General features: G+C 50.1%; 1 protein-coding gene across 5 annotated transcripts in view; it reads right to left on the bottom strand.

Moving 5' to 3' along the window:
• Positions 1 to 242: 242 nt before the first annotated feature.
• Positions 243 to 27,730, bottom strand: part of TTC12 (tetratricopeptide repeat domain 12) — a 64,379-nt gene continuing 36,891 nt past the window's right edge. For 4 of the 5 annotated variants that reach the window (XM_080641009.1, XM_080641012.1, XM_080641011.1 and 1 more), the window contains 12 exons: positions 27,308 to 27,377; positions 26,097 to 26,185; positions 15,882 to 16,050; positions 11,406 to 11,498; positions 9,989 to 10,049; positions 9,126 to 9,263; positions 7,120 to 7,218; positions 6,620 to 6,688; positions 4,041 to 4,142; positions 2,498 to 2,597; positions 1,382 to 1,607; positions 244 to 410 (listed from right to left, as the gene is read on the bottom strand). In XM_080641009.1, the coding sequence (XP_080497135.1) occupies positions 335 to 410; positions 1,382 to 1,607; positions 2,498 to 2,597; positions 4,041 to 4,142; positions 6,620 to 6,688; positions 7,120 to 7,218; positions 9,126 to 9,263; positions 9,989 to 10,049; positions 11,406 to 11,498; positions 15,882 to 16,050; positions 26,097 to 26,185; positions 27,308 to 27,377 (1,292 nt within the window). In that variant the 3' untranslated portion in view covers positions 244 to 334. Of the gene's footprint in view, positions 411 to 1,381; positions 1,608 to 2,497; positions 2,598 to 4,040; positions 4,143 to 6,619; positions 6,689 to 7,119; positions 7,219 to 9,125; positions 9,264 to 9,988; positions 10,050 to 11,405; positions 11,499 to 15,881; positions 16,051 to 26,096; positions 26,186 to 27,307; positions 27,378 to 27,730 lie in introns of all 5 variants that reach the window. The other variant, XM_080641008.1, reaches the window with a different exon arrangement.

The raw sequence follows: 27,730 nt of genomic DNA, 5'->3' as shown, positions 1-27,730 counted from the left end.
AGACCTGGTGTTTCTAGCATGCTGCCAGCAGAAAGCAGCCAGAGGGGGAGGAGGAGGCTGGCAGAACATAGCTCCCATCTAGAACCGTCACTTACAAGATGCCTGGCGTTTCCCTTGCTGGAGCCCAGCCTCCGCAGAACGGGCCACTGGGCGGGCAGGCAGGCAGTTCCTGCTGCGGCAGCTGGCCTCACGCCCACTCTCCTGCTACCAATGAAAACCAACAGGCACGGACTCGGAAAGTCAGCATTTGGTTCTGGAATGTCTACTTTAGGATTTTATTAACCAGGAGCAACCCAGAGCGTGCACTCCTGGGTTTGCACAGACACCACGTGCCTCAAGAATCCTGGATGTGCTTCACAGTAGAGTTGAGAATTTCAAGCCCATGAAGCTCTCTCAGCTGAGCAGCAAACCTGTCGTAATCAGAACACAAGCTCCAGGGCCTGCGTGCGGACTGCTGAGCCCAGGCCGCCCCCTCACTAGCCCTGGTGGGAAGGTGGCCAGGGCCAAGGCTGGGGCCCTGAAGCCCTCAGGGAGGCCCGCAGACACTGCCAACACTCCCGCTGAGTGGCGGGTGTGACAGGCTGATCCAATGGCACCTTGCTCTCGGGAACTTTGAGCTCACGCTAGCTAACGTGCCATGCTTTCTGTGGAAGAAAGACTCTATCCATTCCTCCCGTTTGAACAACCAGACAGAACTTGAAAGGACCTTAGATGCCATCCAGGCCAACCCTCTCATTCCACAGAGGAGTCAGAGGCATGAGGCTGCCAAGGATGGAGCCAGGCAGGCCAGACACCCTCCCTGCCAAGGAAGGCACGCCCTCTATGCCGGGGCTCCGGCTCCTTCATGCAGCCACGCTGGCACCTGCTGGGAGCGTGAATGACTAGGTGTTTAAATGCATCAGAGCAGAACAGTGTATGAGCTAAACAGGAGCAGTGGGAACAGTTAGAGCAAAGCTGTCTTGCCCTGGTTTGTCACGTCTCATTTTGGTTTGCTCCAGCAGGAAAACGCTACGGGCACTGGACCTTCTCCCATATGCTGAGGCCCTGGGCAAACAAGAATGAGGTGGGAGGTCTACCTTTTTTTGGAAAAGTAGAGGGGAGAGAAGGAGGGAGAGAGGAGAGATGGTGAAAGGGAGAGGAAGGAGGAATCGAAAGAGGAGGATGGAGAATGAGGGAGTGGAATGCAGAGAGGACAATGGCAGGAAGCACATGGCAAATCCCTGTCAGATAAAAGTCTTCCCTGTCTGGGTAGAGCCTGAGGGGCCCCCAGTTCCTTCAGGGAAGGCTTCCTCCAAGAGGCAGCTACTAGGGCCCAACCCTGTCAGCCAGGGCTCCCAGGACAGAGCCCCGCCCCCCCGCCACGCCCCTCCCCCCTGCACACCTGGGTTCGGCAGTGCACAGCTTCCCCAGAGCGATCCCTGCATTCAGCTGCACAGCCCTCTCCCGCACATCGCGGGCTGTGAGCTTTAACAGGACTTGCACGATTTCCGTCTTCAGCAGGGAGGACGCCACCTGCGGCACCTCCATACAGTTCCCCAGGCAGAGGGCGGCGTTGCCCACCAGAATCTCATCCTCCGAGCGGAGCAGCGTCATCAGAACACTGAACTCTGCAGGGAGGAGAACACGCATCGGTACCAGCAGGAGGCTGGTAGAGGGATGAAAGGTGTGAGGAGGTGCCAGTGGACACCGAGGTGCCCAGAAGCTCTGAGAAAGGGCATGTCACTCCCACATTTAACAAAAATGTATTACGCGCCACTGGCTCCTTGCTGGGTCTCTGACATACCTCAGAGGCCTTGGGCAGCGTCTGGCAACACTGATGGCTGTGGGTGAATGCTGCGAGGCAGGCACGCAGGGCTGTGTTCTCTAAAGTCCCCAGCCTTAACCTCTACTCTCCACCTGACAGCCCTAGTGGCAGGCCACCGGCCTGCATCCTGGGCTGCAGGGCAAGCAATAGGGCCCAGAAGAAAGGTTCCTGCCTGCATGGAGGGGTCCCAGTCAGTCCCCTCCTGGCACATTCCAGGGGAGGGGCAAGGAGAACATCAGCAAGCTGCTTGGCCTGGGAACCCTGCTACCAATGACTGCAGCCAATCTGTTACTAGAGCAACGCCAGGCTCAGACTCCAGTTACTTTCCTTGCTCACTAAAAGGTGAACCCTCTCCCCTGGTGAAAGAGGAGAACCCATGTTAGGTAGGTCGGTCTAAGCAGAATGCTTTAGAAACTTCAATTTAACTTGGCGAGAGGTGGTAGCTCCCTGCTTCAACCCCGTTGCCTGAATCTGAAGCCTGGGCCCACTACCTGTGCACAGCCCAAGGCTAATTAAATGCTCTCTGAGCTGGAGGTGAGATGACTTCTGACAGTGTAAAACACAGCTGAAGGCCGGGGAGAGGTAGCGGCTTTCCACTAAGACCCTCCTCTCTGCTCACCTGCGGTTCCCTTTGTAGCTTCAAGGATGACTAACCTCTGGGTGTGGGCTCCGCTTAATGAAAGCATCACTTACTCTTGTCCAGTCTTATCACTTCCTCTCGTGCTTCGTGGTAACTGTTAGTGCAGATGGCCAGGGTCTTCACGGCATAACGTGAGGCAGTCTGGCCTCCCGCCTAGATTGCGAATGAAATTAGAAAAATACCATCAATCCTGTGACTGTTCTTGACAGAAACCACAGTGAGCAGCTGTGACTTGCTTGTGGCGTCCTAATGTCTAAAAGAGAGGCCCACTGAGAACGGGCGCACTTCCTGAGGAGCATGGCCCCGCGGAGGGAGTGGCACTCACCCCTCCAGCACAGCCACACCAGGGAGTGCAGGCCTGGCACGTACACCTGAGGAATCACCTGGCAAGGCTTTGTGAGAGTGGCTGAGAAGAGAACGACGCTGTCGACTGACAGATCTACCAAAAAGGGAGGGAAGGACCCATTCACTGCAGGATTTGAGAACGAGGGCTGACTTGCCAAGGCTGCCAGGCCTGCACAGAGAACATCATGGACCTACATCATTTTACGAGGTGACAACTGTTAAATCATAACCTAACACACGGTGCGTATATGCATGCATAATACCACGTGTGTGCGTGCAATTGGCAGCCTCTGGCAGGTTTGCAAGAGTTGTCTAGAGTGAATGACAGTCATCACGCAAGTGGCAGCCGAAACTCAGACTACCCTGTCCTACCCTCTCAATACTGTCCCTGACCCAGTGCAGCACCCTATTCCCCCTAAGCAAGCATGCTTCCTGGCCCTGTAAGCCAGGAGTTTTATGAATAAGTCTCCCATGGGTCACCACACTAACATAGGTGAGTGACCCCCCTGGGCATACCCTACCACGAGTGGGATCCAGAGATGGCAGCTGCGTAAGCCCCTCACCCGTCCAGGTAAGTCTGGTTACCTATTGTACCTACGCGATTACATTCACTGCACTCATATCACAATGGAGATTTGAACATCCTTTTGTTACATCCTTTTGTAACTGCACCCTACGTATCTCATAGTGGACTTACATCCAACGTCCTCCAGACAACTGGATAAAGCGTCGTGAGCAGGAAAACGTGAGCAGAATAAGAGGCTGAGAAACCTTGCGGGGAGTTACTCAGACCATCGTTTTCCAGGACAGAGGCCAGGCATGTCTAAGACAGGCTCGGACACACAGTTTCTATGTGTATCCAATGGACAGTTTACTTGTTTAATTTATTTACTTATTTAGAGGAACACGAGGAGGGAGGGGGAGAGAGAGAATTTGTTGTCCCCCCCCCCGCCCCATTTCTGCATTCATTGGTTGATTCTTGTACGTGGCCCGAACAGAGATGGAACCCACACCCTTGGCATATCTGGATGATGCTCTAACTGAGCCACCCAGCCGGGGAACAGTTCACTTATTTATTCACCAATCTTTTGCTGATGTTCAGAGCACAGTCTGGGTGGACATGCAGAAGAGAATCTCCATTCAAGTTTAAAATCTAGCAGGGGTGAAATAGTGGCACCTCACTTCGGTTCCCCCAATAAAATAAGACGCTCCTGGAAATTCCAGAGGTTGTAAGCAATGACGTTATTTTACCTTCAGGAACTTAATCATTTTCTTCACCACTCCTGCTCTTAGGGCCTCCTCGACGATTTTCAGGGAGGAAGGGAGGATGCGGCTGAGAACGCCAGCAGCTCTCTGGGGGAGGCAGAAAGTGAAGGGTAACTCAAAGTTCTTTTCAGATATGCTGAAGACCTTCACAAGTAAACAAGGGGAGGTAAAACAACCATTGATATTGGAAGCAAAATTTGCACCTTGATTTTAAAATTGCAAATTGATTTAAAAAATATGTAATGGCCAAGTAGCAAGCACTGTTGTTTTTAATACAGCTGCCAGGTAGGCCATTCAAAGGGCTGTGAACATTGGCCCTGGCACATCATGGCTCAGCTCATTTTTGCTCCACACAGGCCACCCAGTTCACCTGTCGTAAGCCCTGGCCACTCCGCGGTGCTGGTACCAGGGCCAGGGCAGCCTTCCTGGATTGATCCTCTGGGTCTTTTAGCTTTTCTGTTATCTGTTCTGAATCTGTCTTTTTGTTCTATTTTCTGGGAGACTTCCAGTTCTAATTCTGTAAAATAGCAAGCTATTACTACAATATGGCTATAATACTACTTTGAATTTTTCTGAGGATACAAATAATAGTTACTTTTTTCCTATTTCCTACACCATCTCTGTTTGTTTGTTTTTCTGGTCAATTTTTTTTTTATTGTGGTCTTTCTATTTATGTGTATGGCTTTCCTGAAATGTCTGGGGACCCTTAGCTGCCGATCACACTTACGAAACGATAATACAGTATGTTTGGGCCTGCTGTGCTTATGGGAAGCTGGTGAGCAGGTGACATGTGGGACCCCCAGATACTAGACAGCACACACGACTTCGCCGGTCTCCCAGTGCCTCTGAAGAAACGTGCTCAGATTCTGTGCCCGGGGGACAGACAGGGACTGCCAAGTGCAGTTCCCTAGGCTCTCATGCACTTGGCATTTTGAAGATGCCATCTTCTCCAGGGTCCCTTCCCAGCGGTGTGCCCCTCAGTTTGTGCTCTACACTGAGGTTTTTCCAGCTCTGCCCTCTCCTGACCCACTGGTGTCCTCTTGCCTGTTCAACTTCGTTGATGTGGGTTTCTACTCCCCCCAATGCCTGTAGTCTCGTTTTAAGAGGTCTCAGAGGGAGAAGGCATAGACTATGTGTTAGCACGTCATCAGTCTTGCTTCCCTGTCTGCTTCCCCCGGGGGCTGGAATGCCTCCAGAGCTGACAGCACAGATCTCTTTCCAGGCTCGAGGCAGTAGAGCACCCTAAGGAAGGACCGATTCTCCTGCTGGAGCTGCTGCCCCACTCAACACGCCGCCAGCACCCAACTGTGGCACCGGCAGAGTCCTGGGAAAGTCTGGCCAAGAGAGTCCTGAATGGTTAGCATAAAGCTAGTGCTGGCACAGCTTTAGGTTTAGACTAGAGGTTGGGAATATACGGCCCACGGGCCGTGGAAGGCCCACAGAATCATGTTGTCTGGTCCTTCCAAGGCATTAGGGGTGAGTTAATTAAATGTATGACCAAATATAGAAGGCTAATTTTTAAGTTGACAATTTTGTATGGCCCAAGAATGATGTTATAAATATCCAAAAGGCCCTCGGCAGAGAAAAGGTTCCCACCCCTGATTTAGACCATCCAGAAAAGCCTCAACTACCCAAGAACAATGGTGCTCACCACTTTGGGGTCGTGGATGCTTTCTGAGGATCTGATGGAAGTTGTGCTGCCCCCCACCCATGAAAATGTGCATACACTCAGAATTGTCACACAATTGCAGGGGGTTCCAAGGAACTGCAGACCTACCACACGTTCCTGGAGCCCAGGTTAAAAACCCTCCCCCACAATGCCGGGACTGACCTCAGGGCAGTGTGGGTATGCTAGCTCCAAACAGGATGCTCTGGGTCTTCTCGGAACCTTCACCTCCACCCTGGAACCGGCCCCCAGTCTGTGACCTTTGAAGGGCTGACTTTCCAGGATGTCCTGAATGTTACCCCAGGGACTTTTCTAGGCTTTGGGGCCCTAATTGGTGGGAAAGTTGGGGTAATTCCTAATGTGCATTTACAACACATCCTGGGATGCTGGCAAATAGCCTCTTGAACCACATCAGTATCCCCTGACGAACTGCGCTCACCACCTGCCTTCTCGGTTTTCTTATTCAAATGGAAACGGAGTTTAAAAGCCATTCCAGCATATACCTCCAAGCCTCCAGGATCACTGGTTTGAAAATATGGGTTTGGTTTTGTTGATCATGGAAAAGAGATCTACATAAAATCGCATGGCCCATTCCATTTGCACAAGGATATCTTGAAATAGGACAAATCAGGTAAGTTCCAGAGCAGACACCAAAGGACTCTTGGACTCTAGGGGGCTCCACAGATGGGTGCTGGGCAGTGGTCAGTAAACCCCATGAAGCTGAAGGCAAGTCTGAGGATTGTGTGATTATGGGCACCATTCTGAGGAGTGTGACCTCCCCATCCCTCAGAGCTGGCAGAATCTCAAAGGTGTGATGCCTTTGAAAGGGTAAGATGCACCGACATGAAAACAACACGAAGGGGAACAAAGGATGCTGTTCTGGCTCTCCCAATCTTACTGTCAGGACTCCTCCATCCTGGCTGTTCAGTAGCGACATGCATCTCCTGCTCACCTCCGCGGCCCAGACCTGTAGCCATGGGGATGGAGAAGGGGCTGTGAATACTCTGGTCATCAGAGTCCTCGATAGAGCTCCCTCCAAGCCCTGATGGGAGCTGACCACCCTCCTGTTCACCGCCACATTCCCTCACAACACCTACTGCTCTCCCCTCACTACAGGGCACAAACCCTGAGGGCAGGAACCACATTTATCTGACTTTGTAAATGCAGGACCTAGCAGCATGCGCATCCTGCACACTCTATTTTCTGAATGAGCACCTGACCGGGTGATTCATCTATCCCTCCATGAAGCAGAGAGAGTGTCCCCCAGCATTTCCCAGTCCCACTGCCCGTGCTGGCTCTAGGGGCTTCTAGCTCTTGGTGAAAATGAGAACAGTTCTATGCAACAGAATGTGTTTAGGTTGTCCCAGGGTTTGAGGTAGGGATAAAAGAATACTGTACCTCAGAGACAAAGGGGGACTGAAGACACAAGTTCATCATGAGTCCCAGGAGTGCATATATGATGTCTCTGGACAAGTCTATATCCTCCTCACACCTGGCCTTCGGAAACAAAACAAGGTAACCCATGACCTTTCTGTCATGCAGCTTTAAAAAAAAAAAAAAAAAATATATATATATATATATATATCCTATCTAATAAAAGAATAATATGCAAATTGACCATCACTCCAACACACAAGATGGCTGCCCCCATGTGGACACAAGATGGCTGCCACAAGATGGCCAGCAGGGGAGGGCAGTTGGGAGGGACCAGGCCTGCAAAGGAGGGCAGTTATGGGCGATCAGGCCAGCAGGGGAGGGCAGTTGGGAGGGACCAGGCCTGCAAGGGAGGGCAGTTGGGGACGATCAAGCCTGCAGGGAAGGGCAGTTAGGGGTGACCAGGCTGGCAGAGGAGGGAAGTTGGGGGTGACCGGGTCTGCAGGGAAGGGCAGTTGGGGGGACCCAGGCCTGCAGGGGAGAGCAGTTGGGGGGGGGACCAGGCCTGCAGGGGAGAGCAGTTAGGGGTGACCAGGCCTGCAGGGGAGGGCAGTTAGGGGCAAACAGGCTGGCAGGGGAGCACTTAGGCATCAATCAGGCTGGCAGGGGAGTGGTTAGGGGTGATCAGGCTGGCAGGCAGAAGCGGTTAGGGGCAATCAGGAAGGCAGGAAGGCGAGCAGTTGGGAGCCAGCAGTCCTGGATTGTGAGAGGGATGTCCGACTGCCCGTTTAGGCCCCATCCTACCGGGATCGGGCCTAAACGGGCAGTCGGACATCTCTCGAGGGGTCCCAGATTGGAGAGGGTGCAGGCTGGGCTGAGGGACACCCCCTGCCCCCCGTGAACGAATTTCATGCACCGGGCCTCTAGTGTGTGTGTGTGTGTGTATATACACACACACACACACACACACACACACACACGTATATACATACACACATGTGTATATACCCATATATATGTATATGTGTGTGTGTGCATATGTGTGTGTGTGTGTGTGTGTGTGTGTGTGTGTGTGTGTATATATATATATATATATATATATATATATATATATTTATATTAGAGGCCTGGTGCATGAATTTGTGCATGGGTGGGGTTCCTTGGCCTGGCCAGCAATCAGGGCTGATCAGGGCCGGCTGGCTGTGGGGGGAGGGACCACAGGAGGGTGGCCGGCTGTGGGAGGTTTGTTGTGGGAGCGCACTGACCACCAGGGGGCAGCTCCTATGTTGAACATCTGCTCCCTGGTGGTCAGTGCATGTCATAGCGACCAGTCGACTGGTCGTTCGGTCGACCGGTCATGACTATTGCTTAGGATTTTATATATATAGATATATATTTCTATATTTAGTTGATTTTAGAGAGAGAGGAAGGGAGAGGGAGAGGAAGGAGGAGAAGGAGAGGGAGAGAGACACATCAATCTGATGCCTCCTGTATACACCTGACTGGGGATCAAACCTGCCACCTTTTGGTGTATGGGACTGTGCTCCAACCAACTGAGCCACACCAGCCAGGGCTGCCTTGTAGCTTTTAAAGTCATCTTCCCCTTGGCAATGGTCTCAGCATTACTTAAACTCCCTACATTGCCAATGTCATGAACCTACGCGATGTTGGAAGATTAGAGACCAGTCTATGAGTTAGTGTTAGTATGGGACCCTCCCAAGAAGTCTCTTGTGCCTCTGCCATGTGACCCTGGTTCAACCTGGTCCTGTGTTTACACTGAAGACTGAGCTGCTCAAATGGGTGGCCAAGCCAACTCTTCCAGCAAACGCTTCAAGCCTCTCCAGGGTGAATGAGACATGATGTGGAGGCTTGCTGAGGTCAGCCGCCCATAAAATCTGTGGTCACAGAAGCAAGAAGCTACTGGCTCCAGCACTCTCAAACAGAATTTTTAGAAAATCTAGATAATGAAGAAGAAGCCAACACTCCCAAAGCAGATAGAAGACCAGCTTTAAGGAGAAAAGCTAAAATACCATGAGGCCCAAGCAAGCATCCCCAAATTCCTCAGAGGCAGACATCTGTCTTCCAGTGGCAGCATCAGCACTGAGGTTTCCCATGATGGCAACACACTGGCTGAGAGCTGAGGTATTGACTTCCTTGGGGTCTCTCTTCTAAAAGAGAATCAAGAAAAAGCAAATGTGCAGAGAGCAGGGAGATGATGCCAGCATCATCCCCACAGGCACCCCTCATACACCAAAACGCCAGGAACCAGAGAGTACAGTATCACACCAGCATCAATGAGGTCATGGTGGCAACAGGGTGGAGGCACATGGGTTAACCCCAAAGCATGTGGCCTGGAATAGAGAGGCCTTGGGCTCATCTCAAGGATACCAGCAACCAGCCTGGACAGCAGAGCTTCCACTTCCATGTCTGAGAGACTGGGCTGTGGACGTGCTCAGGTCCCCTGAGATGTGGCTCCCCAGGGACAGGTCTAGTCCCAGCATGCTCTCCTCGAACTCCCCCACTCCCTTGCCCTTCTCTGCCTCCTTAGCTCAGATCTCCACACTCGCCCTCCTGACCAGGACAACTTTCATTCAGGGTTGCACACAGTCCTTATGACCAGACTTAGGATCACAGGGGACTGATGAACCTGAGCCCTCTCTCCGCCTTCACCCAAGACGCAGAGGCCACGTCCAACTCTTCCTCCCCCGCGATGAGCCTGCATGTGCCCTCTCCACCTGGCCCAGCTAGGGCTGTTTTAATAAGAACTGTGTAAATTCCAGCTGTGAATAAACGATTTCTGAACCTGAGAGTCAACAGGCACTCTGGAGTGTGACTGTGTTTAAACGGCTCATGCCCCTGAGAGTCAGAGATGATGAAATGAAGACCTGCTCACCAGCACGCCTCTGAGAGCCGGGAGAACACCTGCGAGGTTGGCCCGGAACCAGACTTGGAATCTGTTGGGAGAACACCAGCCGTGATTTAGCTCCACAATGTACAAGCCATAAGAGAAATGCAGAGTCTCAGGTGATGGGGCGAACAGACACAAACTCTGGGCCCCTGTGTTTGCCATGTGCCTGGATGACTCATTTGGAAACAGAAGAGAACCCCAGGTATATGATGCAGCTTTCATTTCTCTAAGTCTGAAGAATTGCCTTTGATGTTAAACATCAGGACTAGATGACAGCACTTATGCAGAAATTGCTGGAATCCCTAGGCTTTGCCAAACTGACCTCCCACCATCCTGCCCTCCCCTCACTCCGAGTCTGTGCTTCGTGCTGTGCAAACAGGAAGTGCAGTGCAAGCATGGTTCCTCGGCACAGCCACAAGGAGTCCCAGCTACACACGTGTCTCCACATGCTACACATGTCTCCACATGTTGTGCACTGCTTCTACATGCTACACATGTGTTTCCACATGCTACATGCACCTCTGCACACTACACACACATCTCCACACCTCTACATGCTACAAACCTCTACACATATCATCACATGATACACATGTCTCCCCATGCTACACACCTCCACATGCTACACACCTCCACATGCTACACACATCTCCACATGCTGCGCATATCTCCATATTACAAACACATTTCCACGTGCTACATGTCTCCACATGTTATATACATCTCCACATGCTACACATGTCCCTACATGCTACACATGTCACCACATGCTATACACACATCTCCACAGGCCAGAGCAGCTACTGAGTCCCCAGCCTGTGCTAAGAGTCTGTCCAGGAGCAAAGAAGCACTCTCTCGTGGTCATTTCTAAGCATGATGTTCTAAAGGTGGTGAAGAAATTAAACAAACAGAGACACTGAAAAAAAAACAACACTTAAGAATTATGAAAAATGTACGACCCTTACTGAATTCCCCAGTAGCTAAGCAAAAAAAAAAAAAAAAAAAAGCGAGGGGGGGGGGTTACCCATAATGCCACTGGCAACCCAAGAGGAGGCTCCATTTTACTGTGCACTCTCTCTCTCACTCATATCTATTCAGTACACATTTGCTAGGCAGTTCCCATTAGGTGCTGATTAAGGGAAAGAAGCTTCTCCAACACACAGTAAGCTTGTCTATTGTGTTTTAAGTACGTTACTGCTTCCAACCCCATTGAGGACTGGGTCCCCTACCCCGAGGGGCTGGAATAGGAGTGCTGACCACAGCCTGGGAATGCATCAGCCCTCCGACTCAGTGAGCCTTGTGATGCCCACTGGCCAGCCTCCATGTATGCTGCACATTCTAAACTATTAGACAGTCAGCAACAGTTAAAGGAGAGATATCAACTTCTGTCAATAAATGTTACCTTTCTTCCAGCGCCAAGTCTGTAAGCAGTCCCATGGCTGAGGTGGCCCTCTCATCTGAGAAGTCAAGAAATGACACCAGGGCTTCCAACAATCTGCAAAAAATTCAGTACAACCTCTGAGTGGGCTGTCCTCCAACATTTCCAACAAGAACACCTTGCAAGGAGGCCAGGAAGGAGACAGCATGCAGGGGAGGTAGCTGGAGTGTCCTGCCACGCCCCCTAGGAAGCCCAGCTCCTGGCCCACCCAGTGACGCAGACTCCTGCAGAGTGGCTCTACCACCCATGTGCAGTCCCAGGGTTGAACAGTTTTAACCCAAGTTCACTGATTATCAGACGACGACAGGAAGGAATCGCTGGGGCTTCAGCCATGTGACTCTGGCTCGGCCAAATTCAATCACATAAATGACATCTAAATGGCATGCTCACTAATCTGCTAATGACTAAAGTAGGAGGGCCCCCTAATAAGGTGGGGGATGGAATAAAGACTTCACAAGATTTTGACAGGCTGCTGAATATATCATACAAAATTTAATACAGTTAAAGTCAAACTCCTCCACTTAGAGCTGGAAATTCTGCATAAGTAACAGAATTGGTAGACCTGGTTTATAACTGGTTCATATGAACAAGATTTAAGGGTTATTAGGTAACTGCAAACCCACTATGAGCAAATAGCCCAATGGAGTTGCCAAAAAAAAGCTATTGCAACCTCAGGCTGCCCTAACAGACTGACCAGCCCAGGACGAAGTAGGAGCCACTTGTGCAACCAGCAGGCCCATACTCAGCACCCACAGTACGCTCAGTGCTGTGCTCAGTATGGGGAGGGCAGTACTAAGCACCTGAGTGATATGACAGAAACAAACTCATGTAAAGTGGGCACGGAGTCCACCTGGTGGGAGGTGTGGGAGGATGGCGATGAAGAAGGCTGCAAGGAGCAGCTGATATGTTAGCTATCACTTGAAAGTGTAGTGCTGGCTTTTTGTTCCTTTGTTCATTCAGTCAACACCTGCTGGGCACTCTCCAAGGAGCTTGCAGGCCAGTGTCAGGCACACAGGGAGCAGAGCATTCCAGGCACAGCACACAGCATTCACAAAGATGATGTGGCATCAGAGAGCAGGGCACACTTGGGGGCTGCCAACAGTTCCTTACAGCGAGTGCTTAGGGTGTGAGGAGAGGACAGGGAAAGGCAAGGCTAGAGACCTGGACAGGGCCAGCCTGTCACAGTGGCCTTCTGTGGCCTGCTGGAAAGCCTGCACTCTGCCCTGCAGGACTAGGTGTCCCCAGTGTGGTGGGTAGAGGACTTTCTTGGTAGTGGTGTGTGTGGGGAGGCAGATTCTTGAGCCCACTTCAGTCTCATGGAAGGAGGCTGCATTTAAACCAAGTCCCTAGGTGATTCCTGGGCACCATACTTCTCAGCAGCTGGAGAACTAGTCTTATAGGCAGTAGTCATGCTAGCATTTTCAGTAGGAAACTAACAGGACAGATGTGCACGTTAGACAAATCCATTTGGTGGCACATTGGAGGCTGGTTTGGGGCAGGTAGTATAAGAGGCAGGGAGTCCATTGGGAGGAAATGGATTATTGAGACTAAAGTTAAGACTAAACCAAGGCAGAGGCCGAATAAGATGTACAGTAGAGAAGAGAGGTGTTCACAGTGACCGAGGAGGAGTGGCTGGAGAGGGACGTTGGGAGGGAGCCAGAGGAAATGAATGCACGAGATGCTGAGGAGGTAGGACTGACAATACACCATCATCTTACAGATGTGGAGAGCCATCCAAGGAGCCCTCGGGATGCTGGCTTAGGCAGCTGGGGGGATGGAAATGCCACCTCTGAAGACAGAAAATGCAGGCCGAGGGTCTGGTTTGCAAAACCACTTCTGAATGATTAAGTTTGTGATACCCCTGGTGCTGAGATGGAGACGCCCAGGGGCAGAGGGGGTTTTCTTCCAGCACTTTTAAAAGAGAGCGACTTATGGGTGATAATTAAGGGCGTGGATAAGAGGAGGGCCAAGGGTAGGGTCCTAGGGTCCTTGACTTGGAAGGTGACAGCATAAAGGGGGCTCAAAAGGAAACCAAGAAGGAAAAAAACAAGTGGTAGGAGGAGACCAGGAAGATAACATCGATAGGACCAAATGGGCAGTGACGGGAAGGAAGTGCAGAAAGGAGCCCATTGCGTGGGGTCTGATAAGAAGGTGAGCTCCAGCACCCACATCTGTGCTACTGCATTTACTCAGCGGCTTGTGTAGGCAGGGTCTGGAAGTTAAGTCTAGAGCAGGGGTGGGCAAACTTTTTGACTCGAGGGCCACAATGGGTTCTTAAACCGGACCGGAGGGCTGGAACAAAAACATGGATGGAGTGTTTGTGTGAACTAATATAAATTCAAAGTAAAAAAGCGGAGGGGAGAGTAAGAGAACTGGATAGAACAGCCGGATCCGGCCCGCGGGCCGTAGTTTGCCCAAGGCTGGTCTAGAGGGAAACCAGGATGCTTAACTTGGAAAAGACCAGGCTCCTTCACGCCCTGGAAAGTGGGAGAGATGATGTGTTCTGTAGGCCTTCAACAGACTGACCGAGGCTTCAGTATCAGAAGCAGCATTGTCCCAGACCAGAATGGGGCAGACAGTTTGTGTTCAGTGAAAGGGGGTAATTTTTCATCAACAGAACATCCCAGATGGGAGGAACTGCCTTGGGAGGTGAGAGTCACATCCTTTCGTTAGCTGGGGAAAGACCCCAGTCCATTAGCTGTGACAGTGTATATCCCAATCAAACTTACAAAATGCTGGAATCTCCCCCTGGAGGGCAGCTCGCACACCATGCATGTGCCAGGATGCCCCCAAGGGGACACCGGTGCTGGGGGCAGGGGGCTGGGCTGGATAGTTGACAACACCCCAGGTAACTTCAATTTCTGCAACTCCCCCATGTCCCCGGGAGTGAATTCAGTGTCCCTCTGTCATAAATCACTTATTTTACAGTTAGTTCCTATTCTTCCTTCACCAATTGAAATCTGTTCTCCTCGCTCTTGAAGACGAATGCTGATGAACCTGAGCAGCACAGAGGAGGAGCTGAGCTGGCAGCCTAAAATGATCTTGCTTTTAGTCCCAGGAGCCATGAACAACGAGGCTTTTCGCCATGTGAGAGTGCACATCCTAACTGGACGGAAGAGAGCAGCTGCCCCTTCCCACCCCTCCTCATCTCCTTTACTGTTGGCCCTTTCTGGTTTGCTGGCAGCTGTCCCTGGAGATGCACCACTCATCAGAAAATGATCAAATGTATAGTAAATGCACTTTCGCATCCGTTTAGGACCTGAGCATGGGCCCTGGAGAGAGCAAGTGAGTATCAAGTTATTGTTGAGTCCGCATCACGTGTCAGGCATGAAACTGGCTGCTTTCCTCACTGTGGTTGAAGCTGTTTGCTGGCAATACCCACGGAAACCCTGCCATCGCCTTCTACCCTGCCTGACTCTACTGTGGAAGCTGGAACCATTTTCCAATCACAGGTGGCACGTGACCAAAGAGAAACAGAAGCAGTTGTTTCTCTTGATAAAAGGGACAGACCCAGCTGGCCCTAAGCTGTCCTAAAGGGGGAGGTGATGCGTGGAGTGGCAGCAGCCTGTGTGGCCATGAGGGAAGGGTCAAGAGAAGGACAGAGACCTGGACTCTGACATCTTGAAGCCACTTCACCATCCAATGCCACCTCTGGTCTCTGCTGTTACGTGATAAAAGAAGACCAGCTTCTCTTGGTCACGTGTTCTGTCGAATGCAACAGAAAATGTTTAGCTGGCATCCACACATCACCACTCTTAAGCTTCGCCATAAGTCTGTGAAGCAGGGGAGACACCAGGCTCATCAAGGCTAAGTAACTTTCCTGGGTCACATAAGTAGACAGAGGTAAGCAAGGGTTTGGGCGCATGACTGCTGGCGCCTAAAACCTAGCTCTTTCCACAAAGTGGTACTGGCCCTCCTAGTTCCTGTCACTGTCCACTTGTTCCTTCAATGCATCGTATCCCTAGGGAAAAGCACTGTGAGAGGAAATGTGCCGTGAGCCCTCTCTGTAAGGTCACGGGGCCTGCTGCAACCATCTCGCTTCACTGCAGAGAGCACTTTCCTTTCTTTCTGGTCTAGTTGGGGTGGGCGTTAATGAGAGCAGCAGGCACTGAGGTAATAAGCTAAGGCTTCTTGGCTATTTAAAGAGAGCAGGCAGACTCCCGGGATGATCATAAATGCCACTCTCCAAGACAATGGAAAAATTCAAATCAAAACCCAAGCAATTCAAAGATAGCTTAGGGGAGAAAAGCTTACGATTACAATAGCTACATTTACGCAAAGAGACCAGAACCAAATAAAAAATGTGATGAAGGGATTGAGGAAATGACTGCAGATTGAGGAAAAGTCTGATGGCACCTCTCCTGTCAGAGGTGTGTGAGAAGGAGACGGGCTGCCTTCACTGAGCAGGTGATGCTCTGAGATGCTGGGGATCTTCCTTACCGGGTCAGGTCCAGGTGGCTGATGACCAGGCTCCGGCCGTTCTTCGTCTGGGCGAGCTGCAGCAGCAGGGCCAGGCTCTGCTGCCGGATGGGCAGGACCCCAGAGGCCAAGAGGGAGGGCAGCAGCCTGCCTGAGCCAGGGTGCATCACGAGCTGGCGCTCGTTTTCCTCTGCAAAACACAGGAGAATTCACCTTGTGCACCGCGGACAGCAATTACAGTTCTGTCCCCACCTCCAATTCTTCACTCATCTGAGAGGTGGGATAGTGAAGTGTAAGGGCACAGACTCCAGAAGAAGACTGCTGGTCTCAATGACCAGGTGAATGACCTCAGCCGATCTAGTAACTCCTGTGCAACTGCTTCCTTATCAGTAAACTGAGGAAGGTGGCAGACCTAACAGAGGGTTAAGTGAGTTACTATGTGATGGCGCTTACAGCAGGGACTGGCACACATACATTAGTATCGTTCTTGTCAAAGGCTCCTTGGTATGTCATCTGGAAATGTGAGGAAAGGGGAAGAAAGCAGCTGAACTGTGGAATGTCTTTTAGACCTTCTTCATATAATGGCCAGAGTCCTTGCGGGAAAACTAGGCTGTCCCATGAGAACGCTCATGAGTAAAGCATACCCCCTCCCTGCACGGGAAGCCACTCCAGGCAGTGGCCCTGGGTCTTCCCCTCTCACTGGGTCATCTCTAACCAGGCGTGTGAATTTGAGGGCACCAGGGGTGCAGGTGGAGGATGAGGCTAAGCGCTGAAACAGACCAGTTTGTTCAGCTCATGTATTTTTCCTTATACTGAAAAAGGAGCTCACTGAGAACAACTGAAATAACTAACAGAAGGAGAGGAGCTAAAAACGAAAGTCCCCATCTCGTGTACTCCTCCAGTAAGCCCTGCCCAAAAGGAGTGCTCCACATCCCTGCATGAATCCTGCTCCCAGTGTGAGCCACCCCACACTGCACCTGGCTTCTCCCTCTCACTTGGCAACATGCACACACAGGCCCATGTCCTGGCCTGAAAGCAGTCCCTTATCCCTCTAAAAACCTGCTTGGCATTTAATGAGTTGGATACACCAAGATGTCATTGATCTGCAATAGAGCACTTACATCACAAGGCTGTGTCTGACGATATATTTCAGATGTTAAAGAAAACGTGACACCAAGGTTCTCAGAAGCAGAGGAGGACGCCGGCTGAGGACATTAGGATTGCAGAGGACAGCGGGTCCCACACCATCATCCAGCCCTGCCTCCCCTCTCCTGGGGTAGGCTTTGCAAAACCTCCAATCTGGGCTGGTGGGTTACCTAGTGAGCAGCAGGGGACCTCACCCTGGAGAGCAGCAGGGGACCCCAACCTAGAGAGCAGCAGGGGACCCCAACCTAGAGAGCAGCAGGGCACCCTCACCCTAGAGAGCAGCAGGGGACCCCAACCTAGAGAGCAGCAGGGCACCCTCACCCTAGAGAGCAGCAGGGGACCTCACCCTAGAGAGCAGCAGGGGACCCCAACCTGGAGAGCAGCAGGGGACCTCACCCTAGAGAGCATCAGGGGACCCCAACCTGGAGAGCAGCAGGGGACCTCACCCTGGAGAGCAGCAGGGGACCTCACCCTAGAGAGCAGCAGGGGACCCCAACCTGGAGAGCAGCAGGGGACCTCACTCTGGAGAGCAGCAGGGGACCTCACCCTAGAGAGCAGCAGGGGACCTCACCCTAGAGAGCAGCAGGGGACCCCCAACCTAGAGAGCAGCAGGGGACCTCACCCTAGAGAGCAGCAGGGCACCCCAACCTAGAGAGCAGCAGGGGACCTCACCCTAGAGAGCAGCAGGGGACCCCCAACCTAGAGAGCAGCAGGGGACCCCACCCTAGAGAGCAGCAGGGGACCTCACCGTAGAGAGCAGCAGGGGACCTCACCCTAGAGAGCAGCAGGGCACCCCACCCTAGAGAGCAGCAGGGGACCTCACCGTAGAGAGCAGCAGGGGACCTCACCCTAGAGAGCAGCAGGGGACCCTACCCTAGAGAGCAGCAGGGGACCCCAACCTAGAGGGCAGCAGGGCACCCCACCCTAGAGAGCAGCAGGGGACCCCAACCTAGAGAGCAGCAGGGGACCTCACCTTAGAGAGCAGCAGGGCACCCCAACCTAGAGAGCAGCAGGGGACCTCACCCTGGAGAGCAGCAGGGCACCCCAACCTAGAGAGCAGCAGGGCACCTCAATCATGAGATGAGTTTGAGTATGATGCCCTTCAGGAAAGAGGCCCCTGATTCTCTAGTTTTCTAGAATCTATGATTCTTCCACTCTAATAAATCAAGAAAAAAAATTACATGATCTCATATTCAGCACTTCCCAGTTTACAAACTACATGCACAAGCTCTATTGCTGGCTCCTCACAGAAGCCTGTGAAAAGGGGACACAACTACCATTATTCTAATTTTCAGAATTTACCTATGTCCAAGGTCAGATCTTTTCCTATAAAAATACAATCTTTTAAGAAATAATGGAAATGGTTCAATTTTTATTTACATCAAGGTCACAAAAGTGATCAGATTCTATAAAGACTTATTAAACCCCAGAAGATGCTGCTATGTAAAAAGCTGAGTCAGGAAGGCCAGCGGTACTCCTCACACACATTACTGTCCTGCTATTGCACACTGATCAGTGTCACGAGATGTGGCAGATGACCATTGGGGAGCACAAGAGACTTGGTTGGAAAGTTTTAAGGAGGACATTCTGATAAAAAGGGAGTGTGTGGAAGGCCGCTTGCCCTGTTTATCAGAATTCCAACTTAGGGGAGACAGGGGAGTGTTGAAGGTGGCATCCCTAATTTTTCCTTGGCCTTTCTAAACAAGTCTGTGCATGTGCAGACCCCCAGGTGTTTACTGGAATCCTTATGCTTAATCCCTGGATGTCCTTGCCTAGCGCAGTGGTCGGCAAACTCATTCGTCAATAGAGCCAAATATCAACAGTACAACGATTGAAATTTCTTTTGAGAGCCAAATTTTTTAAACTTAAACTATATAGGTAGGTACATTGTTATTAACTTAATTAGGGTACTCCTAAACTGGCCTTTGCTAAAAATGTCCTCAATCTGATTGAGGTATGTTTGCTGAGGTCGACCCCTTCCAACTCTCCCATCCACACTCGTCTTGTATACTTGTTTCGTCTATCTCCTTTCATTCATCATCTCTATGTGTCCAAACCATCTCAACAGACCTTTCTCAGTCCTCGACACTACATCTTCTTTCACTCCACAACATTCCCTAAAATTAACTTGGTAAACTTTACTTAAAGTTTTAAGTCTTAGTTAAACAATTGGTACGTTGAATAAAACTTGATATCATACTTAATAATGATATTATTTATTGATAAAATTAAATTCCTTACAATTTACCTTACAATATCCATAAAATTGAATCATGACAATGACTGACAAACACTAATGTGAACAATGGCCTTACATCTCCTTGGAAAGTTTGGGTAAGTCAGGTTTGTATGTTGTTTTTAATTTTAGGCACTATTTCAGGTTCTCATCAATAAGACGACTTCTCAATTTACTCTTGATAAGGTTCATGCTTGAAAATGATTGTTCGCATAAATATGTAGACCCGAATAAGGAAAGAACAGCAAACGCTAGTTTTTTTCAGTTGATTATATGAGTCAGGAATACTATTCCAGGTGTTAAAAATCAACGTACCTTCCTTCTCCAGGTCTTTCAAAGCAGACCACTTGTGCTGTGAACTAAGTTCACATTTGTTTTTCTTCAATATTTCTATATCAGCACAAAGATGTTCAAATTTCGAGCTCCACAATTCTTTGTTTTTTAAATCCAGCAATTGCATTTCAAAGTTGCCAATGTCAATATTAAAGGGAGAAAAATTTAATTCTGTTACAGTAACATTAAGAGGTTTTTTTGAACAAAGGCTAATGTCGCTTTGCTGTTTCTGTCCTGAAACCTGTTAAGAAAAGCTTCCCTCATATTTAAAAGTGTTGTTTTGAAATAGCAAATGTCAATATCAGAATTATTTTCTTGGCGATGTTTCAACAGGCTTGGAAAGTGAATCAAAGTTTCTCTTTCAAAATCTTGAGCAAAAAGAGATAATTTGTTTTCGGATGAAATAACTTCTTCTAACATCGAAAAAATTGTGTTTCCTTTCCCCTGTAGTTTACAATTAAGCTGATTTAGATGAGACGTAACCTCTACCATGAAATAAAATTTTTGGATCCACTGATCGTTCGTTAGTTCTGGATAATGAACACTCTTCTCAAGGAAAAATGCTTTAATTTCTGTTAATAAGGAAGCGAAATGTTTCAAAAGGTTTCCTCTTGATAACCAATGTACCTTGTTATGCAGCAGAAGATCTGCGTACTCACTCTCCATTTCAACTAAAAATTCTTTAAATTGGTGATGATTAAGAGCTTTAGCTATAATGGAGTTGATAATGTTAATCACCAATTCCATAACTTTGCAAATTTCTTCTGGAAATGTCTGCGCACAAAGCGCTTCTTGATGAATGATGCAATGGCAAGTAAGTATCTCGTGATTAATTTTTTCTTTCAAAATAGCAACAAACCTGTTTCTTACACCAGTCATACTTTTCGCCCCGTCTGTTGAAATTGAGACAATTTTATCGAGTGGAATATGATGTTTTTCAATGCACTCAATTACAGCATTTGCTATATCCTCTCCACTTGTTTGACCTTTGAGTGGCAATAATCCTGAAAGTTCTTCTTTAGGACCTGTAGATGAAATAAATCGTACAAAAAGTGAAACTTGCGCTGTATCATTTATGTCACAAGACTTGGCAACTGCTATTGATAAAGCTGAAACCAATTTAAGATCTTCGACTTGCTGGTCGGTTATATTCAAAGACATTTTGACTGTTCTATCTTTCACTGGTTTAGCAGACAATGGTAACTCTTTAATTTTTTTTAGAATATCTGCTTTGTTCTTAAAATCCCGAAATAGCTCTTCAGATGCATTTATAAAACAACTTTTTATGTATTCACTGTCTGTATATGTTTTTCCTCTCTTAGCAATCTCTTGACTAACCACAAAACTTGCAATATTAACATTGTTGGAAGATTGCATCCAGTAATTAAATACAGAACTTGATTTTTCTTGACTCTTCTGAAGTTCCTCAACTGCTTTCTTCCTTGCATCACTGACAGGATATTTAGTACTAAATGACATGTGTTTAGTTGTAAAGTGTCTCTCCAAATTTGATTTCTTGTTATGCGCCAATTTTTCCTGACAAATAAGACAGGTCAGAAGGCCATTTAAGTTTTGAATAAACGCGAAAGTCTCGGTCCATTCAACTTTAAATTCATGGTTTTCGTCTTCCGTTTTTCTTTGCTTCTACTTTGTAGCCATGTCAAACAGGGCACCTAAAAAAAGTTTCATTTTATAACTAGTGGCCTGGTGCATGAAATTCGTGCACATTAAAAGGGGATTAATTAGAGGAAATAATTTAATATTGCTATTTGCCCTTTCTCTAGAAGTGTCAGAGATGAAAGAAAATTAGTAAAATGTATATGAAAACCTTCCTCCTGTCAGAGTCTGGGGCACACCACGGGACCCAGAGTCAAGTCCCCGTCCACCCACATGCGCCTCAAAATCGCATGAGACCCAGACCCAGCCGGCCCCACCCCCCTCATTAGGATAGATCCAGACCTGGCTAGTCCCACACTTGTCAAGCCCCGCAGGGCAGGGAACGTAGCCTCAGGTCCCCTGGCCCGGCACCAGGACGGGGGGCGTGGCCAGAGGTCCCCCAGCCCAGACCAGGGTGGGGGGGAATGCCTTGAGGTCCCCCGTCAAGCCCCGCCAGGTGTGGGACATAGCCTGAGATCCCCCGTCAAGCCCTGCTGGGTGGGGGGCATGGCCTGAGGTCCCCCGTCAAGCCCCACCAGGCGGAGGGGGCGGGGGGCATAGACTCAGGTGCCCCGGCCCGGCACCGGGAGCGGGGAACAGCCTCAGGTCCCCTGTCAAGCCCCATCGGCAGGGGGGTGCAGCCTCAGGTTCCTCCTGGGCGGGGGGCATGGCCTGAGTTCCCCCGACCCAGCACTGGGGGTGCACCTTGAGGTCCCCTGTCAGGCAGGGGGGGCACAGCCTCAGGTCCCCTGGTGCTTGGTGCTGGGCAGGGGGTGCAGCCTGAGGTCCCCCAGCCTGGTGCCAGGGTGGGGAGTGCAGCCTGAAGTCCCCTGTCAAACCCCACCTGGTGGGGGGCGTGGCCTGAGGTCCCCTGTCAAGCCCTGCCAGGTGGGGGGCACAACCTGAGGTCCCCTGGCCTGGTGCTGGGGTGGGAGGGGGGGCAGCCTGAGGTCTCCTATCCCAGCACCAGGATGGGAAGCGCACCTTGAGGTCCCCCGTCAAGCTCTGCCAGTTGGGGGGCACGGCCTGAGGTCCCCTGGCCTGGCGCTGGGGTGGGGGGAGCAGCCTGAGGTCCCCTATCCCAGCACCAGGATGGGAAGTGCACCTTGAGGTCCCCTGTCAAGCACTGCTGGTAGGGGGTGTGGCCTGAAGTCCCCTGTCAAGCCCCACCTGGCAGGGGGAGCAGCCTGAGGTCCCCTAGCCCAGCACCAGGATGGGAAGCGCACCTTGAGGTCCCCTGTCAAGCCCTGCTGGGTGTGGAAGGTGGCCTGAGGTCCCCTGTCAAGCCCCACAGGGGTGGGGGAGGGCGTAGCCCAGCCTTGGGCAAACTACAGCCCGCAGGCCGGATCCGGCTGTTCTATCCGGTTCTCTTGCTCTCCCCTCCACTCCTTTACTTTGAATTTATATTAGTTCACACAAACACTCCATCCATGCTTTTGTTCCGGCCCTCCGGTCCAGTTTAAGAACACATTGTGGCCCTTGAGTCAAAAAGTTTGCCCACCCCTGGCCTAGTCTCAGGTCCCTGCTGATTGCTTAAGGCTCCTTATGGGAAGTTGGCCTCAGCTGTGGGTGCAGCCATCTTTGTGATGGAGTGATGGTTAATTAGCATATTCCCTCTTTATTAGGCTAATAAAGCCACCAACACAAAATAATTACAATTCTTAAATTGATGACAAAAATACCTGTAGGATTTGCAGCTGGTTGGAAAAATACAGGTAACTTTATGCTTCGAGTAGGTACTTTTGTCACCCGTGCACAATTTGCAGACATGACTAGCATTAACCACTGCACAATGTGACTGCTGACTGGCTCACTCAACTCGGGCATGAATTACGCGCACCTCCCCACCCTGGGCTGCATAACCCATGGCCCGCCTGTGCCGCGTCTGCCATCGCCCGACTGACCGACACCCCGACTTCTTTTAACGCCACTTCTTCAAAATAGACTCGCCCAGGCCGTAAACCAACTTCTGCGCATGGGCCATGAAGTTTCAATCGCACTGTACGTGTGCACCCGCACGTGGTATTTTGTGGAAGAGCCACATTCAAGGGGTTAAAGAGCTGCATGTGGCTCGTGAGCCGTGGTTTGCCAACCACTGGCCTAGCGGACAATTGTAAACACATGTCCTCCCAAGATTACTCACCCTACTGATTGTATCTAAAGATAAATATTCCAGAGAAACCAAGATGGCGGCATAGGTAAGCACCTAAACTGCTGCCTCGCACAGCAATTTCAAAACTACAACTAAAAGACAGAACAGACACCATCCAGAACCACAGGAAAGCTGGCTGAGTGAAAATTCTACAACTAGAAGGAAAGAGAAAAGCTCACAGAGAATTGGAGGTACAGCAAAGGGTCTTTGTGCACGCAGAGAGGAAGGGCGGCTGAGAGCCTGGCTGACTTTCTCTGGCGGAAGGGGGAAGGAAGCCCCCGACCGCACCCCAATTCTAACTGCACTGAACCCCAGTTCCAGGCGAGCCCCTGGGGACCCATGCTCTTACAGGGGGAATCTGGACTCTCGGGTGGAGACTCGGGAGCTGGGGAAGGCAGAGGTCTGAAGGCGCGCGCATGCCAGTGTGCACAAAGGCTGCAGAGGTTGCCACAGGCTTTCCCTAGGGGAAGGGAGTCAGAAGCTCCTGACTGCACTGAGCCCCAGTTCTGACTGCACTGAACCTCAGTTCCAGGCGAGCCCCTGGGGACCCATGCTCTTGTGGGGGGAGTCTGGACTCTCGGGCAGAGACTCGGGAGCCAGGGAAGGCAGAGGTCTGGAGGCGCGCGCGTGCGTGCAAGGGCAAAGTTGACGGGAAGCCAAGACTGTCTGCTCCGCCCTGAGACTTCACCCCATCCAAGCTGAGCACAGAGGCTATTGCAATTTGGCAAGTCTAATCCTATAAGGCTGTCTCCAGCACCGAACTTCTCCCAGCGTAGACACAGCTGATCCTTACAGCCAACTGGCCTGGAGGTCAATTCCTCCCAGTGATACCAACAACAATCAAGACTTAATTACAACAAGGCTGTACACACAGTGCACAAAGGGATGCACCAGGAGTGTCCACCTCAGGTTAACTGGGGAGGCCGACCCACTGGGCCATATAGGACACCTAGCACACAAATCTACCCTACCAACTCAGGGAAGCAATGAAAATGCGGCGTCAAAGAAACAGATCACAAACGAAAGAAATGGAGGAAAACAAACGACTGGATATAGAATTCAAAACCACGCTTATAAGGCTTTTCAAGAATATCCTAGAAAAGTCCGATAAATATAACGAGACCCTCGAAGATATGAAAAAGGACCAACTAGAAATTAAACATACACTGACTGAAATAAAAAATATTATACAGAGACCCAAAAACAGACTAGAGGAACACAAGAATCAAGTCAAAGAATTGAAATACAAAGAAGCAAAAAACACTCAACCGAAAAAGCAAAAAGCAAAAAAAAAAAAAACCAAAAAGTTGAAGACAGTGTAAGAAGACTCTGGGACAACTTCAAGCGTACCAACATCAGAATTATGGGGGTGCCAGAAGAAGAGAGAGAGCAAGATACTGAAAACCTATTTGAAGAAATAATGAGTGAAAACTTCCCCCACCTGGTGAAAGAAATAGACTTACAAGTCCAGGAAGCACACAGAACCCCAAACAAAAGGAATCCAAAGAGGACCACACCAAGACACATCATAATTAAAATGCCAAGAGCAAAAGACAAAGAGAGAATATTAAAAGCAGCAAGAGAAAAACAGTTAATTACCTACAAGGGAGCACCCATACGACTGTCAGTTGATTTCTCAACAGAAACTATGCAGGCCAGACGGGAGTGGCAAGAAATTTTCAATGTGATGAATAGCAAGAACCTACAACCAAGATTACTCTACCCAGCAAAGCTATCATTCAGAATTGAAGGTCAGATAAAGAGCTTCACAGAAAAGAAAAAGCTAAAGGAGTTCATCACCACCAAACCAGTATTATATGAAATGCTGAAAGGTATTCTTAAAGAAGAGGAAGAAGAAAAATGTAAAGATAAAAATTATGAACAACAAATACATATCTCTCAACAAGTGAACCTAAAAATCAAGTGAATTAAAAACCTGAGGAACAGAATAATCTGGTGAATATAATAGAATCAGGGGCATAGAAAGGGAGTGGACTGATAATTCTCAGGGGGAAAGGGGTATGGGGGGTTCATGAAGAGATTGGACAAAAATCATACACCTATGGATGAGGACAGAGTGGGGGAGGTAAGGGCAGAAGGTGGGGTGGGAACTGGGTGGAGGGGAGCTATGGGGGGGAAAAGGAGAAACAATTGTAATAATCTGTATAAAGATTTATTTAAAAAAAAAGATAAGTATTCCAATAAAGGCCTAACGAGGCAGGCAATGGAGGCTGCTCTGGCTACTAAAGCCGGGGCCCATTAGCCCTCTCTTGCACAGTCTGAGTAATCAGTTCATCTGTTGTTCAGGGGCTGCTGGTCAACCTCAGCAGACTGTAAAGCTCATGATGCTGAACTGGGTCCCATGGTCAACAAAAACCCCAGTATTTTTAGGCAGTCAGGAAAGAACAAGTTCTGCCACCCCACTGCCAACACATGGGCAGAGGGCATGAGTCTGCAGAGAGCAGGGCAAATGCCCGGGTGATGAGACCACTCATCACACTGACAGTGGCCTCGGCCATGGGGAAGCACTGCAAGCGTGCCGGGGACATAACTGGGTACAGGCCTTGATTCTGATCCATGTGCTTTTTTTCTGAGGGAAGGTCCAGACATCGAGTCTCCAGGGCCCCGCCTCTGGAGGAACGAACTTTCCTGCTCATGCAGCTCCTGCATTAATGGTTGTTAAGGGTGATGAGGTGTGATGGGCTGAGCTTACCATTCCCCCTGCACACGGCTTGCCATAGCCTGAGAACAGACACACACAGGGTCTCTTCCGCTGCATCTTTTCCCGCCATGGAAAAGCACCTGGAATGGACAAGGGCGAACAATGTCAAAACTGGAACTCAGTCTTCATCTTCCTTTCAGCTGGTTTCATTTCGCCAACAGGCCTACAATATGGGGTTGAGAAGTGATTCTATAATCCAGAGCTGCAGGTCACCAGGACCAAAGGACCGAGAGGCACTGGACTGAGAGCTCCAGACAAGAATGTAGGCTGAGGAGGCCAGGCTGCAGGCTGGGTTGGGGAAGGGAGGCAGCAAGGGTGCTAGGCCAGGGGCCAAGGGCCAAGGTCACATATGACCTATGCACGGTGGCCAGCACACCACTTAGGGCAGCGGTGACCAACCAGTGGTCCACGGTCCATGAGGTCCGAAAGGTTGGTGACTGCTGACTTAGGGGTACATGGGCCTCCTCATGCAGGCAAACATGTGCTGGTGACTCCACCCCACAGTAGCATCCTAAGCCTCAGGAATTACACTAGAACAGTGGTCGGCAAACTCATTAGCCAACGGAGCCAAATATCAACAGTACAACGATTGAAATTTCTTTTGAGAGCCAAATTTTTTAAACTTAAACTTCTTCTTACGCCACTTCTTCAAAACAGACTTGCCCAGGGCATGATATTTTGTTGAAGAGCCACACTCAAGGGGCCAAAGAGCCGCATGTGGCTTGCGAGCCGCAGTTTGCCGACCACTGCACTAGAATAACTGAAAAACAAAATAAAATAAAAATAAATTCAGCAAACCTCCTCCTATCATATGGGTCTTTCTTCAGATGAAATTATATGAGTAGCCGGACCCAGCTGATCTCATTTCCTGACATGATCAGCAAAATTCCCAAAGGGACAGAATAGCAATCTTGCAGCTGGTGGGAAACCAGCAGCGCAGTCATTTCTCTGACTCTGAAGTGCTTGGAGAGACCCTGGGAAGTTCTGGGGCCTTCTCTGCAGTCACTGTGGCATAATTAAAACTGCCTGAGGCTCCGGCTCCAGGGCGCACATAGCACCTCTGCACTAGCCAGGGGCCACCGACAGTGACTGCTGTGGGGCTCATCCAGTGAGGTCTCTGCCTGTGTCATTAGTGTCCGCTTTCATGAGAAATGCTGGTCTTTCCTTGCGTTGACGCTGGCTGTCTTTACAAACATTCCTACCTTCTTATGACGTCATTCCCACTGATGATACTGAATCCATTGTGTGTTCTGAATAAAGTTCGCTCTGTGCCTAAAACAATGTCAGAGAAGCCCACATCAGACTCCTGAACCGCCTGCTGTCCTGCTGTCACCATGCCGGCTGAGAAGAGGAGCTTCTGCGTACAGTGACCGGGACAGCTGCGTACAGGAACTGGGACCGCTGCGTACAGGGACCGGGATGGCTGCATACAGGACCGGGACGGCTGCATACAGTGACTGGGATGGCTGCATACAGGGACCAGGAGGGCTGCGTACAGTGACTGGGACGGCTGCATACAGGGACCGGGAGGGCTGCGCACAGGGACTAGTGAAAGAGAACAGTGTGGTGCTCATCAGCAGGGGAGCCGATGGTGGCTTTGAAACTGTTTACAGCTCCTAAGCAAC

This window comes from Plecotus auritus (genome assembly GCF_963455305.1).
Source record: "Plecotus auritus genome assembly, chromosome: 9".
NCBI lineage: Eukaryota > Metazoa > Chordata > Mammalia > Chiroptera > Vespertilionidae > Plecotus > Plecotus auritus.
Note: the sequence above shows the minus strand (reverse complement) of the source record. Positions and strands in the feature narration are given on the sequence as shown.